Here is a 19,335-nt window from a genome sequence, read left to right on the forward strand (position 1 = left end):
GGGAATTGTCTGGAAGATATACAGCAGTCTGGGTAATACATTCATTTTAATTACATTCATACGGCCGAGCCATGAAAATCTCTGCGTGAGCCACCGTGCCATCTCTTGTTTGATCTTTCGCAATAAGGGTTCATGGTTGAGGGTAGTTGTTCGTTGAAGGGAAGAGGGAATTAGTATTCCTAAATATTTAACATGTGATGGGTGCCACTCAAAGGGGAAGGAAGCTTTTAGTGCCGATGTGATACCTGTCGAGAGGGATATGTTTAGGGCTGTAGATTTGGTAAAATTGATTTTGAAATTGGAAAGCTTACTAAATTGGTTGAATTCTTTCATAAGATTTGAGAGGGAGGTTGTCGGGTTTGTCAGGATTGCGAGTAGGTCATCTGCAAATAGAGCTAAGCGATGGTCAACATGTCCGACCTGTAGACCCGAAATAGTTGGATTCTGTCTGATCGACCGTGCTAGAGCCTCCATTCCCAACACAAATAGCAGAGTCGAGAGCGGACATCCCTGCCTGGTTCCGTTGGATATTGTTATTGGATCAGATAGGGTCCCATTAACCCTGACTTGTGCTGTCGGAGCCTGATAAAGTGCAAGCACTTTATGAAGGAATGTGTCACCGAGACCCAGTTTCATCAATACTGCCTCCATAAAGGCCCAGCCTACGCGGTCAAATGCTTTTTCGGCATCAGTAGAGAGAAGCATCATTGGGGAATTGTTAGCTTGAGCATGTGCTGTTAAGTCAAATACCCTGATGGTGTTGTCTCTTGCTTCTCTACCCACTACAAAGCCGACCTGGTCAGGGTGAACAATGTCTGGCAGGAGTGGGCCCAGACAGTTGGCCAGAAGTTTGGCGTAGAGCTTAACGTCTACGTTTAGTAATGAGATGGGTCTGTAGCTAGACGGGAGCGAGGGGTCCTTACCTTCCTTTGGTATCACCGTAATGTGGGCACCGAGAGATTGGCTAGAGAAAGGATTCTCCACTGAGACTGCATTGCAGGCTCGCAAAAGGAGTGGTACCAATTTCTCTTTAAATGCCTTAAAGTTATCGGAAAACCGTCTGGTCCCGGGCTCCTACCAGAGGGGGAGGTCCCCATGGCCGTAATCAGCTCCCCTTCTGTAAAAGGGGCTTCTAGTGCCCGGGTCACCTCTAAGGGAAGACTAGGAAAAGAGACTGAGTGCAGGAATTTCTCTAGTTCGTTTATGAGCTGCAAGTTCTGCAGGTGAACGTTTCGTAAGGTTATATAAGTCCGTATAATAGTCTTGAAATATGGCAGCTATGTCTTTGTTCCTGGCATGGAGGCTCCCACTAGAGTCCTTCAACTTTGTTATAAATGTAAGGCATCTCTGTGCTCTGAGTGCCCTAGCCAGTAACTTCCCTGGCTTATTCCCCCATCTATAATATTTATGGCGGCACCATCGAAATGCTCGGCGGGTACCATCATCAAGTAATTTATTTAATGAAGCTCGTGCCTTCTGAAGTTCTACAAGTGTATTGTGTGCGAGAGAAGCTTTATGTGACTGTTCCAATGTCTGTATTTTGGACAGCAGAGCTAATCGGCACTCGTTTTTTTTCTTTTTTAAATATGTACCCATCTGAATGCATTTACCCCTTAAAACACACTTATGGGCCTCCCAGATGGTTACCGGTGAACAATCATCAGTAGTGTTCAGCGTAATATACTCATCTATAGCTGTTTCTAGTTGGGCGCGGCTGTCGGGGTCTTGGAGTAGCTTCTCATTAAACCGCCACTGCCATTGTGTCACTGGCGAATTCTGTAAAGAAAGGGTAAGCGAAATAGGGGAATGATCTGACCCCACAATTTGGCCAATGGTAGCATCCAACAACATATCCAGATGCCTATGGCTCACGCAGAGATAGTCAATACGAGAATATGAGTTGTGGGGGTTTGAATAGAAGGTGAAGTCTCTGTCGGCTGGGTGAAGGAGACGCCATGAATCCACTAATTGGAAATCGTGTAAGATCGACCGAAAATATCTAGCCTGTTTCTGCGATGTCCTAGAAGTACCAGTTGAGGAATCAATCGCTGGCTCTAGTGTCCAATTAAAATCCCCTCCCACTATCAAGACACCCTCTATACAATATTCGATGGATTCTAGACTCTGCCTGAAAAACTGTATCTGGTTTTGATTAGGGAAGGAAAGATTAACAAACGTAAATACCTGGTGGTCTATGGTGGCTTTAATCATCAGTCCTCTACCATCTCCTATCGCTTTTTCCGTCATATCACTAATCCTAAGGTGTTTAGCGAATAAGATAGCTGTCCCTCTCGATTTTGCACCTGAATAGTCATTAAAAAAACCTACAGGGAAATGACGGGAGCGGAGACTTGGCGCTGTCCTTTTCTTAAAATGTGTTTCTTGTAGAAACACCACTTCTGCTCTCTCTGTGTGTAATGTGTGCAATAAGCGCGATCTCTTCTCTGGGATGTTTAATCCTTTAACATTATTTGACCAGATTTTTAACTTTGCTTGTTGTATAATGTGAGTGACACCACAATATGGATTTATCTCCTGTCTCAGGGTGGGCCCAAAACTAATACTGTCGACAGTACCTGAATGGAAAAGGTGGGGATGTGAAGGACAAGGAAAACACAGAGGGGAAACAAAAACAAGCAAACATAGGTCTGGACATGTGTAAACATGCAATGTAAACAGAGTAATCAGATATTCCGACCTGTTACAGTCAGCAAGCAAGTAGCAGTATAGCAAAAATATCAACATTGTCATTATAAAACAAGAACACTTTGCATTTAGAGCCATGGGCATCAAAAAATGGCCCACAGTCACAAAAATTTACAGCAGAGCCGGGGCAAGAGGGGAGTAGTGAGTGTGACACTCCTACATAGCATCTGAAAAAACTTGGAAAAATAAAAAGGGACTATATTCGAACAGCCATCTCAACGGACAAAAAAAAAAAAAAGAGTACGATGGCAGTGGGGGTAATGCAACCCAACCAGTTCTCAAAGCAATAACTATAAGAATAGAACTGGTTTACAATAGCCTTCAGTATGGCCTCCAGATTCAGACTTGGTAGTCAAACCATTTAGAGAAAGAAAAAAAAAAGTAAAAACATATTAGAAAACAGGTAGCAATCTACAAGGCACATATGGGTATGAATATAAAGTCAAAGGAGAAATGAGACAAGTCAAGTATCCTCACGTGACACCCCAGTCTGGTTGGTTCTGGAACGTCTTCGGGAGCGACCTGCTTTCTTCCAGACCTCTCTCTGTGGGTGGGCTGAGGAGGGGGGTGTAAGGGGGTCCAGCCAATTAGGTAGACTAAGCACCGGTAGACCAAGAGTCCTACAGAATTGAGGAACATCTTCATATTCCTGTAAGATGAGGCGGGTACCTTCATGTGTCACCTGGATATTTAGTGGGAAGCCCCACCAAAATTTAATCTCCCGCTTCCGGAGAGTATCTGTGAGAGGTTTCAGTAGGCGTCTCTGTTGTAAAGTGTGCCATGATAGGTCTTGGAAAACTTGAACCTGGTGGCCCTTAAAGTCAATGTTTGACACCTGTCTAGATCTTCGTAGTATTTCTTCTTTTTCATGAAAATAATGCAACCGACAAATGACGTCGCGAGGCCTCTCAGAGGGGGGGGCCCTCGGGCGAAGAGATCGATGTGCCCTGTCGAATAGAATTTGCGAGTCTGTTGAGGCACCCAGTATCTCATTGAATATCTTTGTTAAAGCAGCTATGATGTCTTGAGGTAGAACGTCTTCAGGGATACCCTTAACTCTGAGATTGTTTCTACGACCCCTGTCATCTATATCCGTAAGTCTGCGTGTAGCGTCTGCAAGCGAGCGGGATTGACGCGATATCAGGTCATGCAGATCAGCGATTTTGGATTCCATATCGTCTGTGCGTATCTCCAGTGTCTCCACTCTATCTCCCACCTGTGTTAAATCAGCTTGTACAGCCGAAATTCTGGTCTGAATAGTGTCTTGAATTCGTTTCTCCATCGACTGCAAATCTTGCTGAAAGTCCTGGCGAGTCGGGAGAGAACGCAATTGTGCCAGTATAGCGGCCATGTCGGTGGCATCAGCTCCGGATGTAGTCATTTGAGCGGTTTGGTGTTGTTCCTTGGCAACGTCACCGACCGTCTGGGCAACCGCTGCCGTGGGGGTCACTGGTATAGGTGAATTACTACCGACAGGAGTTTTGAATAAAGAGTGGAACGCTGAGATTCGTGATGGTTTGGGTAAGGGTCCGTTATGTTTCCTTGAGGTACGTCGTTTCGTCATGTGTCGGGTCAATCAGGACTGGTATCAGGTGTGCATTTATGATATGAGAGAAATGGCTGAACGTAGTCAAGGTAGGGTCACACTGCACATTCCCCTCTGCGTGGCTTGGCTAAATTACATTCATGGTGGAAGCAATGTCATAAAGCGGAGGTGACGCAGCCGCGTCTGAGAACGAAACATCTAGTATTCAAGGTATCCAATAGGGTGGCCAGTGATCCGCTATGTGAGGGGGGTCAGGAGCCACAGAGATCACAGCTCTGGTAAGATCCCAATCAATGAAGGTTGTGATCATGCAGTTCTCTCAGTGGTCCACAAGAGGGAGAGCCAGGCTCATCCATTCCCCTCCAGCTATCTGTTATAGATTTTACAGAGAAGACTGATAACAGAGTGAATATATGTAACGTAGAAATTATGCAGGTGAGGATAATCTGCATATATATATAGCAAAGAGAGTCTAAATACTTCTTAGTAGGAGTGTACAACAGTGCACTATAGCTCCTTCAGGTGAGGTCACTCAATGTGGCATAGAGGGTGCAGCTGCTGTATGCAGTGGAAGGAAGTCACTCTCCTATGTGGGCATCAGCTGAAAAAATGTACTGAGAGGGGTAACAGGAGTTGTGGGGACAGCACACAGAAGCCACTGACCGGTCAGTTACCTCATCTAGCTCTGCACTTGGCACCAAGCAAGTTCTCTCCCTGTGGTGGCTAGCAGGGATTCCTCCTCCATCATGGCCGCTGAAATCTGCTGCTGCTGACAAGAGAACTCTTCCAGGGGGCTATAGCTTCACACAGCACCACTGGACACCTCTTTCCCCTGGCCAGGGATCAGAAGCAGGACAGTGCAGGTCTCCACTGCAGGTGAGTGCTGTGTCTGAGTCCTTGTCTACTCATTTTATAGTAATTTTCCAGTTTTGATCATGATCTTTACCAGATTTTCATTGTTTTATGAAAATTCACATTTCCAAAATGTATTTTATTTCCAGCAGATGAACACACAAGCAGGAATATCTCAGAAGGACATCTAATATCATCCCAGGATTGTGAAATAAAAGATGACAGTAGACAGGATTCTCCAGGAGCTAACCCCATTACCCCAATTATACATCCAGCTCTATCAGCTGATCCCTCTGATCCTGGGAAATGTTCTCCTGATCACTCTGATATTGGTGCATCTGTTCCAGCTCTGAGAGTAGATACAGAGTTTCCCTGTTCTATAGATGCCAAATGTTTTACACAGAACACAAAGCGTATTACCCATCAGCCAGTTAAGGCAGGCGAGAGGCAATTTCCATGTTCTGAGTGTGGGAAATGTTTTGCACGGAAATTATTTCTTGTTCACCATGAGAGAAGTCACACCGGAGAGAAGCCATTTTCTTGTTCCGAGTGTGGAAAACGTTTTTCACACAAGTCATATCTTGTTATGCATGAGAGAAGTCACACCGGAGAGAAGCCATTTACATGTTCTGAGTGTGGAAAAGGTTTTTCACAGAAATCAACTCTTGTTCAACATGAGAGAAGTCACACCGGAGAGAAGCCATTTACATGTTCTGAGTGTGGGAAACGTTTTGCACTTAAATCAACTCTTGTTAGACATGAGAGAAGTCACACCGGAGAGAAGCCATTTACATGTTCTGAGTGTGGGAAATGTTTTACACAGAAATCGAATCTTGTTCAACATGAAAGAAGTCACACCGGAGAGAAGCCATTTTCTTGTTCTGAGTGTGGAAAAGATTTTTCACACAAGTCATATCTTATTATACATGAGAGAAGTCACACCGGAGAGAAGCCATTTTCATGTTCTGAGTGTGGGAAACGTTTTGCACTTAAACCAACTCTTGTTAGACATGAGAGAAGTCACACCGGAGAGAAGCCATTTTCATGTTCTGAGTGTGAAGAATGTTTTACACAGAAATCAACTCTTGTTAGACATGAGAGAATTCACACAAGTGAGAAGCCATTTCCATGTTCTGAGTGTGGGAAATGTTTTACACGGAAATCACATCTTGTTCAACATGAGAGAACTCACAGAGGTGTGAAGCCATTTGCATGCTCTGAGTGATTAATAAATCAGCTCTTGTTGGACACAGTAGACATCACACAGGTGGGGAACCATTTTAATCTTCTGGAGTATACTCATCTTCACCATTTCCCTGCATTGTTCCTTCAGGTTTTATCCTATGTCCTGTGTTTTTTTTTTTACAATATACATGCTGCTACTGGGTGAAATAATAAGACGTCATGTCCTCCTTTACCTCTACTATGCAGATAACCTGTCTTTGCTCCGGGTACTGAAAACAATACCAATACTAAATGTCTAGCTGAGCTCCAGGTGTGGGTGATGCCAGTAGGCCGTGACTCAGTCCTAGTGAAACAGGTCCATATGCTAATGCATGCCGACTCTCCTGTCTTCTGATTACTTCCTCCCATGCCTATCCAAGATTTTTCACGAGCTGCTCCCTTTCTCTGGAATTCTTTACCTCTCCCCCTCAGACTGTTACCAGCAGTACCAAGAATCTGCCGTAATTAATTTGTGGTTGATCTGTTAGCTATGCAGCCCTGACCATGGAACCTGCTGCCTCGCACAGTCCAAGAGACCTCCACCCTGGTGACCACAAACAGACTGATGACTGTTACTCACATATTTCATTAATGTTCCTTCACTTCCTAAATATACATCCCACATGCTGAGGTCTTTATTCTGTTCTACTTATTGTCTATCTTGTCCTCTGTGTAATTGTGAATGTAAAGTTCTGTGAGTCCTATTTGGAGGAAAGTGATGTATAAGTAACATTATTACTGGTGAGAGTGACAGGAGTCAGATCTAGTTACACCATACGTTACATATACAGAAGGGGAAATCTACAAGTAACATTATTACTGGTGAGAGTGACAGGAGTCAGATCTAGTTACACCATATGTTCCATCTACAGAAGGGGAAATGTATAAGTAACATTATTGGTGAGAAAGACAGAAGTCAGATCTAGTTACACCATACGTTACATATACAGAAGGGGAAATGTATCAGTAACATTATTACTGGTGAGAGTGACAGGAGTCAGATCTAGTTACACCATATGTTATATATACAGAAGGGGAAGTGTATTAGTAACATTAATACTGGTGAGAATGACAGGAGTCAGTCCTAGTTACACCATACATTACATATACAGTAGGGGAAATGTATAAGTAACATTATTACTGGTGAGAATAACATGAGTCAGATCTAGTTACACCATAAATTCCATATACAAAAGGGGCAATGTATAAGTAACATTATTACCGGTAAGAATGACAGGAGTCAGATCTAGTTACACCATACGTTACATAAACAGAAGGGGAAATGTATAAGTAACATTATTACTGGTGAGAATGACAGGAGTCAGATCTAGTTACACCATACGTTACATATACACAATGGGAAATCTATAAGTATCATTACTGGTGAGAATAACAGGAGTCAGATCTAGTTACACCATACGTTACATATACAGAAGAGGAAATGTATAAGTAACATTAATACTGGTGAGAATGACAGGAGTCAGATCTAGTTACACCATATGTTACATATACAGAAGGGTAAATGTATAAGTAACATTATTACTGGTGAGAATGACAGGAGTCAGATCTAGTTACACCATACGTTCCATATACAGAAGGGATATTATATAAGTAAAATTATTACTGGTGAGAATGACAGGAGTCAGATCTAGTTACACCATACGTTCCATATACAGAAGGGGAATTATATAAGTAACATTATTACTGTTGAGAATGACAGGAGTCAGATCTAGTTACACCATACGTTACATATACAGAAGAGGAAATGTATAAGTAACATTATTACTGGTGAGAATGAAAGGAGTCAGATCTAGTTACACCATATGTTCCATATACAGAAGGGGAAATGTATAAGTAACATTATTACTGGTGAGAATGACAGGAGTCAGATCTAGTTACACCATACGTTACATATACACAATGGGAAATGTATAAGTGTCATTACTGGTGAGAATAACAGGAGTCAGGTCTAGTTACACCATACGTTACATATACAGAAGGGAAATTATATAAGTAACGTTATTATTGGTGAGAATGACAGGAGTCAGATCTAGTTACACCATACTTTACATATACAGAAGGGGAATTATATAAGTAACATTATTACTGTTGAGAATGACAGGAGTCAGATCTAGTTACATATACAGAAGGGGAAATGTATAAGTAACATTATTACTGGTGAGAGTGAAAGGAGTCAGATCTAGTTACACCATACGTTACATATACAGAACGGGAAATGTATAAGTAACATTATTACTGGTGAGAATGAAAGGAGTCAGATCTAGTTACACCATACGTTACATATACAGAAGGGAAATTATATAAGTAACATTATTACTGGTGAGAATGACAGGAGTCAGATCTAGTTACACCATATGTTCCATATACAGAAGGGGAAATGTATAAGTAACATTATTACTGGTGAGAATGACAGGATTCAGATTCTAGTTACACCATACGTTACATATACACAATGGGAAATGTATAAGTGTCATTACTGGTGAGAATAACAGGAGTCAGGTCTAGTTACACCATACGTTACATATACAGAAGGGTAAATGTATAAGTAACATTATTACTGGTGAGAATGGCAGGAGTCAGATCTAGTTAGACCATACGTTACATATACAGAAGGGGAAATGTATAAGTAACATTATTACTGGTGATAATGACAGGAGTCGGATCTAGTTACACCATACGTTGCATATACAGAAGAGGAAATGTATAAGTAACATTAATACTGGTGAGGATGACAGGAGTCAGATCTAGTTACACCATATGTTACATATACAGAAGGGTAAATGTATAAGTAACATTATTACTGGTGAGAATGACAGGAGTCAGATCTAGTTACACCATACGTTCCATATACAGAAGGGAAATTATATAAGTAACATTATTACTGTTGAGAATGACAGGAGTCAGATCTAGTTACACCATATGTTACATATACAGAAGGGGAAATGTATAAGTAACATTATTACTGGTGAGAGTGAAAGGAGTCAGATCTAGTTACACCATATGTTCCATATACAGAAGGGGAAATGTATAAGTAACATTATTACTGGTGAGAATGACGAGTCAGATCTAGTTACACCATACGTTACATATACACAATGGGAAATGTATAGGTATCATTACTGGTGAGAATAACAGGAGTCAGGTCTGGTTACACCATACGTTACATATACAGAAGGGTAAATGTATAAGTAACATTAATACTGGTGAGAATGACAGGAGTCAGATCTAGTTACACCATACGTAACATATACAGAAGGGAAATTATATAAGTAACATTATTACTGGTGAGAATGACAGGAGTCAGATCTAGTTACACCATACGTTACATATACAGAAGGGAAATTATATAAGTAACATTATTACTGGTGAGAATGACAGGAGTCAGATCTAGTTACACCATACGTTACATATACAGAAGGGGAATTATATAAGTAACATTATTACTGTTGAGAATGACAGGAGTCAGATCTAGTTACACCATACGTTACATATACAGAACGGGAAATGTATAAGTAACATTATTACTGGTGAGAATGAAAGGAGTCAGATCTAGTTACACCATATGTTACATATACAGAAGGGGAAATGTATAAGTAACATTATTACTGGTGAGAATGACAGGAGTCAGATTCTAGTTACACCATACGTTACATATACACAATGGGAAATGTATAGGTATCATTACTGGTGAGAGTGACAGGAGTCAGATCTAGTTACACCATACGTTACATATACAGAAGGGGAAATGTATAAGTAACGTTATTACTGGTGAGAATGACAGGAGTCAGATCTAGTTACACCATACGTTCCATATACTGAAGGGGAAATGTATAATTATCATTACTAGTGAGAATGACAGGAGTCAGATCTAGTTACACCATATGTTACATATACTGAAGGGGAAATGTATAAGTATCATTATTACTGGTGAAAATGACAGGAGTCGGATCTAGTTACACCATATGCTCCATATAGAGAATGGGTAATGTATAAGTAACATTATTACTGGTGAGAATGGCAGGAGTCAGATCTAGTTAGACCATACGTTACATATACAGAAGGGGAAATGTATAAGTAACATTATTACTGGTGATAATGACAGGAGTCCGATCTAGTTACACCATACGTTACATATACAGAAGGGGAAATGTATAATTATCATTACTGGTGAGAATGACAGGAGTCAGATATAGTTACACCATACGTTACATATACAGAAGGAGAAATGTATAAGTAACATTAATACTGGTGAGAATGACAGGAGTCACATCTAGTTACACCATATGTTCCATATACAGAAGGGGAATTATATAAGTAACATTATTACTGTTGAGAATGACAGGAGTCAGATCTAGTTACACCATACGTTACATATACAGAAGGGGAAATGTATAAGTAACATTATTACTGGTGAGAGTGAAAGGAGTCAGATCTAGTTACACCATATGTTCCATATACAGAAGGGGAAATGTATAAGTAACATTATTACTGGTGAGAATGACAGGAGTCAGATTCTAGTTACACCATACGTTACATATACACAATGGGAAATGTATAGGTATCATTACTGGTGAGAGTGACAGGAGTCAGATCTAGTTTCACCATACGTTACATATACAGAAGGGGAAATGTATAAGTAACATTATTACTGGTGAGAGTGAAAGGAGTCAGATCTAGTTACACCATATGTTCCATATACAGAAGGGGAAATGTATAAGTAACATTATTACTGGTGAGAATGACAGGAGTCAGATTCTAGTTACACCATACGTTACATATACACAATGGGAAATGTATAGGTATCATTACTGGTGAGAGTGACAGGAGTCAGATCTAGTTACACCATACGTTACATATACAGAAGGGGAAATGTATAAGTAACGTTATTACTGGTGAGAATGACAGGAGTCAGATCTAGTTACACCATACGTTCCATATACTGAAGGGGAAATGTATAATTATCATTACTGGTGAGAATGACAGGAGTCAGATCTAGTTACACCATACGTTACATATACTGAAGGGGAAATGTATAAGTATCATTATTACTGGTGAAAATGAAAGGAGTCGGATCTAGTTACACCATACGTTACATATACAGAAGGGGAAATGTATAAGTAACATTATTACTGGTGATAATGACAGGAGTCCGATCTAGTTACACCATACGTTACATATACAGAAGGGGAAATGTATAATTATCATTACTGTTGAGAATGATAGGAGTCAGATCTAGTTACACCATACGTTACATATACAGAACGGGAAATGTATAAGTAACATTATTACTGGTGAGAATGAAAGGAGTCAGATCTAGTTACACCATATGTTACATATACAGAAGGGGAAATGTATAAGTAACATTATTACTGGTGAGAGTGACAGGAGTCAGATCTAGTTACACCATATGTTCCATATACAGAAGGGGAAATGTATAAGTAACATGATTACTGGTGAGAATGACAGTAGTCAGATTCTAGTTACACCATACGTTACATATACACAATGGGAAATGTATAGGTATCATTACTGGTGAGAGTGACAGGAGTCAGATCTAGTTACACCATACGTTACATATACAGAAGGGAAATGTATAAGTAACATTATTACTGGTGATAATGACAGGAGTCAGATCTTGTTACACCATACGTTACATGTACAGAAGGGGAAATGTATAATTATCATTACTGGTGAGAATGACAGGAGTCAGATTTAGTTACACCATACGTTACATATACAGAAGGAGAAATGTATAAGTAACATTATTACTGGTGAGAATGACAGGAGTCAGATCTAGTTACACCATACTTTACATATACAGAAGGGGAAATGTATAAGTATCATTATTACTGGTGAGAATGACAGGAGTCAGATCTAGTTACACCATTCGTTCCATAGGGTGGCATTCTGTATGCCGGCGGTCGGGCTCCCGGCGCTCAGTATACCGGTGCCGGGTGCCCGACCGCCGGCATACCGACACTTATTTTCCCTCGTGGGGGTCCACGACCCCCATAGAGGGAGAATAAAATAGTGTGGCGCGCGTAGCGCGCCACCGTGCCCGTAGCGTGGCGAGCGCAGCGAGCCCGCAAGGGGCTCATTTGCGCTCGCCACACTGTCGGTCAGCCGGCGGTCGGGCTCCCGGCGCCGGTATGCTGGGCGCCGGGAGACCGACCGCCGGCCAGCCGTAGTGAACCCGTTCCATATACAGAAGGGGAAATGTATAAGTAACATTATTACTGGTGAGAATGACAGGTGTTAGATCTAGTTACACCATACGTTACATATACAGAAGGGAAATTATATAAGTAACATTATTACTGGTGAGAATGACAGGAGTCAGATCTAGTTACACCATACGTTACATATACAGAAGGGGAATTATATAAGTAACATTATTACTGGTGAGAATGACAGGAGTCAGATCTAGTTACACCATATGTTACATATACAGAAGGGGAAATGTATAAGTAACATTATTACTGGTGAGAATGACAGGAGTCAGATCTAGTTACACCATACGTTACATATACAGAAGGGAAATTATATAAGTAACATTATTACTGGTGAGAATGACAGGAGTCAGATCTAGTTACATATACAGAAGGGGAATTATATAAGTAACATTATTACTGTTGAGAATGACAGGAGTCAGATCTAGTTACACCATACGTTACACATACAGAACGGGAAATGTATAAGTAACATTATTACTGGTGAGAATGAAAGGAGTCAGATATTGTTACACCATATGTTCCATATACAGAAGGGGAAATGTATAAGTAACATTATTACTGTTGAGAATGACAGGAGTCAGATCTAGTTACACCATACGTTACACATACAGAACGGGAAATGTATAAGTAACATTATTACTGGTGAGAATGACAGGAGTCAGATCTAGTTACACCATATGTTCCATATACAGAAGGGGAAATGTATAAGTAACATTATTACTGGTGAGAATGACAGGAGTCAGATTCTAGTTACACCATACGTTACATATACACAATGGGAAATGTATAGGTATCATTACTGGTGAGAATAACAGGAGTCAGGTCTAGTTACACCATACGTTACATATACAGAAGGGTAAATGTATAAGTAACATTAATACTGGTGAGAATGACAGGAGTCAGATCTAGTTACACCATATGTTACATATACAGAAGGAGAAATGTATAAGTAACATTACTGGTGAGAATGACAGGAGTCAGATCTAGTTACACCATATGTTACATATACAGAAGGGGAAATGTATAAGTAACATTATTACCGGTGAGAATGACAGGAGTCAGATCTAGTTACACCATACGTATCATATACAGAAGGGGAAATGTATTAGTAACATTATTACTGGTGAGAATGACAGGAGTCAGATCTAGTTACACCATACATTACATATACAGAAGGGGAAATGTATAAGTAACATTATTACTGGTGAGAATGACAGGAGTCAGATCTAGTTACACCATACATTACATATACAGAAGGGGAAATGTATAAGTAACATTATTACTGGTGAGAATGACAGGAGTCAGATCTAGTTACACCATACGTTACATATACAGAAAGGGAAATGTATAAGTAACGTTATTACTGGTGAGAATGACAGAAGTCAGATCTAGTTACACCATACGTTACATATACAGAAAGGGAAATGTATAAGTAACGTTATTACTGGTGAGAATGACAGGAGTCAGATCTAGTTACACCATACGTTACATATACAGAAAGGGAAATATATAAGTAACGTTATTACTGGTGAGAATGACAGAAGTCAGATCTAGTTACACCATACGTTACATATACAGAAAGGGAAATGTATAAGTAACGTTATTACTGGTGAGAATGACAGAAGTCAGACCTAGTTACACCATACGTTACATATACAGAAGGGGAAATGTATAAGTAACATTATTACTGGTGAGAATGACCGGAGGTAGATCTAGTTACACCATATGTTCCATATACAGAAGGGGAAATGTATAAGTAACATTATTACTGGTGAGAATGACAGACGTCAGATCTAGTTTCACCAGACGTTACATATACAGAAGGGGAAATGTATAAGTAACATTATTACTGGTGAGAATGACAGGAGCCAGATCTAGTTACACCATACGTTACATATACAGAAGGGGAAATGTATAAGTAACATTATTACTGGTGAAAATGACAGGAGTCAGATCTAGTTACACCATACGTTACATATACAGAAGAGGAAATGTATAAATAACATTATTACTGGTAAGACTAACAGGAGTCAGATCTAGTTACACCATACGTTACATATACAGAAGGGGAAATGTATAAGTAACATTATTACTGGTGAGAATGACAGGAGTCAGATCTAGTTACACCATACGTTACATATACAGAAGGGGAAATGTATAAGTAACATTATTACCGGTGAGAATGACAGGAGTCAGATCTAGTTACACCATACGTTCCATATACAGAAGGGGAAATGTATAAGTAACATTATTACTGGTGATAATGACAGGAGTCAGATCTAGTTACACCATACGTTCCATATACAGAAGGGGAAATGTATAAGTAACATTATTACTGGTGAGAATGACAGGAGTAATATCTAGTTACACCATACGTTACATATACAGAAGGTGAAATGTATAAGTAACATTATTACCGGTGAGAGTGACAGGAGTCAGATCTAGTTACACCATACTTTCCATATACACAATGGGAAATGTATAAGTATCATTATTACTAGTGAGAATGACAGGAGTCGGATCTAGTTACACCATACGTTACATATACAGAAGGGGAAATGTGTAAGTAACATTATTACTGGTGAGAATGATAGGAGTCAGATCTAGTTACACCATACGTTACATATACAGAAGGTGAAATGTATAAGTAACATTATTACCGGTGAGAGTGACAGGAGTCAGATCTAGTTACACCATACTTTCCATATACAGAAGGGGAAATGTATAAGTAACATTATTACTGGTGAGAATGACAGGAGTCAGATCTAGTTACACCATACGTTACATATACAGAAAGGGAAATGTATAAGTAACATTATTACTGGTGAGAATGACAGGAGTCAGATCTAGTTACACCATAAGTTCCATATACAGAAGGGGAATTATATAAGTAACATTATTACTGGTGAGAATGACAGGAGTCAGATCTAGTTACACCATACGTTACATATACAGAAGCGAAAATGTATAAGTAACATTATTACTGGTGAGAATGACAGGAGTCAGATCTAGTTACACCATACGTTACATATACTGAAGGGGAAATGTATAAGTATCATTATTAGTGGTGAAAATGACAGGAGTCGGATCTAGTTACACCATATGCTCCATATAGAGAATGGGTAATGTATAAGTAACATTATTACTGGTGAGAATGGCAGGAGTCAGATCTAGTTAGACCATACGTTACATATACAGAAGGGGAAATGTATAATTATCATTACTGGTGAGAATGACAGGAGTCAGATATAGTTACACCATACGTTACATATACAGAAGGAGAAATGTATAAGTAACATTGATACCGGTGAGAGTGACAGGAGTCAGATCTAGTTACACCATACTTTCCATATACAGAAGGGGAAATGTATAAGTAACATTATTACTGGTGAGAATGACAGGAGTCAGATCTAGTTACACCATACGTTACATATACAGAAAGGGAAATGTATAAGTAACATTATTACTGGTGAGAATGACAGGAGTCAGATCTAGTTACACCATAAGTTCCATATACAGAAGGGGAATTATATAAGTAACATTATTACTGGTGAGAATGACAGGAGTCAGATCTAGTTACACCATACGTTACATCTACAGAAGCGAAAATGTATAAGTAACATTATTACTGGTGAGAATGACAGGAGTCAGATCTAGTTACACCATACGTTACATATACTGAAGGGGAAATGTATAAGTATCATTATTAGTGGTGAAAATGACAGGAGTCGGATCTAGTTACACCATATGCTCCATATAGAGAATGGGTAATGTATAAGTAACATTATTACTGGTGAGAATGGCAGGAGTCAGATCTAGTTAGACCATACGTTACATATACAGAAGGGGAAATGTATAATTATCATTACTGGTGAGAATGACAGGAGTCAGATATAGTTACACCATACGTTACATATACAGAAGGGGAAATGTATAAGTAACATTATTACTGGTGAGAATGACAGGAGTCAGATCTAGTTACACCATACGTTACATATACAGAAGGGGAAATGTATAAGTAACATTATTACTGGTGAGAATGACAGGAGTCAGATCTAGTTACACCATACGTTACATATACAGAAAGGGAAATGTATAAGTAACATTATTACTGGTGAGAATGACAGGAGTCAGATCTAGTTACACCATAAATTCCATATACAGAAGGGGAATTATATAAGTAACATTATTACTGGTGAGAATGACAGGAGTCAGATCTAGTTACACCATACGTTACATATACAGAAGCGAAAATGTATAAGTAACATTATTACTGGTGAGAATGACAGGAGTCAGATCTAGTTACACCATACGTTACATATAGAGAATGGGTAATGTATAAGTAACATTATTACTGGTGAGAATGGCAGGAGTCAGATCTAGTTAGACCATACGTTACATATACAGAAGGGGAAATGTATAATTATCATTACTGGTGAGAATGACAGGAGTCAGATATAGTTACACCATACGTTACATATACAGAAGTAGAAATGTATAAGTAACATTGATACTGGTGAGAATGACAGGAGTCACATCTAGTTACACCATACTTTACATATACAGAAGGGGATATAAGTAACATTATTACTGTTGAGAATGATAGGAGTCAGATCTAGTTACACCATACATTACATATACAGAACGGGAAATGTATAAGTAACATTATTACTGGTGAGAATGAAAGGAGTCAGATCTAGTTACACCATATGTTACATATACAGAAGGGGAAATGTATAAGTAACATTATTACTGGTGAGAGTGACAGGAGTCAGATCTAGTTACACCATATGTTCCATATACAGAAGGGGAAATGTATAAGTAACATTATTACTGGTGAGAATGACAGTAGTCAGATTCTAGTTACACCATACGTTACATATACACAATGGGAAATGTATAGGTATCATTACTGGTGAGAGTGACAGGAGTCAGATCTAGTTACACCATACGTTACATATATAGAAGGGGAAATGTATAAGTAACATTATTACTGGTGATAATGACAGGAGTCAGATCTAGTTACACCATACGTTACATATACAGAAGGGGAAATGTATAAGTAACATTATTACCATAGAGAATGACAGTAGTCTGATCTAGTTACACCATACGTTACATATACAGAAGGGGAAATGTATAATTATCATTACTGGTGAGAATGACAGGAGTCAGATCTAGTTACACCATACGTTACATATACAGAAGGAGAAATGTATAAGTAACATTATTACTGGTGAGAATGACAGGAGTCAGATCTAGTTACACCATACTTTACATATACAGAAGGGGAAATGTATAAGTATCATTATTACTGGTGAGAATGACAGGTGTTAGATCTAGTTACACCATACGTTACATATACAGAAGGGGAAATGTATAAGTAACATTATTACTGGTGAGAATGACAGAAGTCAGATCTAGTTACACCATACGTTCCATATACTGAAGGGGAAATGTATAATTATCATTACTGGTGAGAATGACAGGAGTCAGATCTAGTTACACCATACGTTACATATACTGAAGGGGAAATGTATAAGTATAATTATTACTGGTGAGAATGACAGGAGTCAGATCTAGTTACACCATATGCTCCATATAGAGAATGGGTAATGTATAAGTAACATTATTACTGGTGAGAATGGCAGGAGTCAGATCTAGTTAGACCATACGTTACATATACAGAAGGGGAAATGTATAAGTAACATTATTACTGGTGATAATGACAGGAGTCCGATCTAGTTACACCATACGTTACATATACAGAAGGGGAAATGTATAAGTAACATTATTACTGGTGAGAATGACAGGTGTTAGATCTAGTTACACCATACGTTACACATACAGAACGGGAAATGTATAAGTAACATTATTACTGGTGAGAATGAAAGGAGTCAGATCTAGTTACACCATATGTTACATATACAGAAGGGGAAATGTATAAGTAACATTATTACTGGTGAGAGTGACAGGAGTCAGATCTAGTTACACCATATGTTCCATATACAGAAGGGTAAATGTATAAGTAACATTATTACTGGTGAGAATGACAGGAGTCAGATTCTAGTTACACCATACGTTACATATACACAATGGGAAATGTATAGGTATCATTACTGGTGAGAATAACAGGAGTCAGGTCTAGTTACACCATACGTTAAATATACAGAAGGGGAAATGTATAATTATCATTACTGGTGAGAATGACAGGAGTCAGATATAGTTACACCATACGTTACATATACAGAAGGAGAGATGTATAAGTAACATTAATACTGGTGAGAATGACAGGAGTCAGATCTAGTTACACCATACGTTCCATATACTGAAGGGGAAATGTATAATTATCATTACTGGTGAGAATGACAGGAGTCAGATCTAGTTACACCATACGTTACATATACTGAAGGGGAAATGTATAAGTATCATTATTACTGGTGAAAATGAAAGGAGTCGGATCTAGTTACACCATATGCTCCATATAGAGAATGGGTAATGTATAAGTAACATTATTACTGGTGAGAATGGCAGGAGTCAGATCTAGTTAGACCATACGTTACATATACAGAAGGGGAAATGTATAAGTAACATTATTACTGGTGATAATGACAGGAGTCCGATCTAGTTACACCATACGTTACATATACAGAAGGGGAAATGTATAATTATCATTACTGGTGAGAATGACAGGAGTCAGATATAGTTACACCATACGTTACATATACAGAAGGAGAGATGTATAAGTAACAT

The 19,335-nt window shown here is 39.1% G+C and overlaps 1 protein-coding gene across 1 annotated transcript; it reads left to right on the forward strand.

Moving 5' to 3' along the window:
• The first annotated feature begins 4,268 nt into the window (after positions 1 to 4,268).
• LOC134984043 (gastrula zinc finger protein XlCGF17.1-like) lies at positions 4,269 to 6,703 on the forward strand. The gene is made up of 3 exons (XM_063949684.1): positions 4,269 to 4,341; positions 5,254 to 5,328; positions 5,488 to 6,703. The coding sequence occupies exons 1-3, from the start codon at positions 4,269 to 4,271 to the stop codon at positions 6,327 to 6,329; spliced, it is 990 nt and encodes a 329-aa protein (XP_063805754.1). The 3' UTR covers positions 6,330 to 6,703.
• The last annotated feature ends 12,632 nt before the right edge of the window (positions 6,704 to 19,335 follow it).

Source organism: Pseudophryne corroboree (genome assembly GCF_028390025.1).
Source record: "Pseudophryne corroboree isolate aPseCor3 chromosome 3 unlocalized genomic scaffold, aPseCor3.hap2 SUPER_3_unloc_32, whole genome shotgun sequence".
NCBI classification, from domain to species: Eukaryota; Metazoa; Chordata; class Amphibia; order Anura; family Myobatrachidae; genus Pseudophryne; species Pseudophryne corroboree.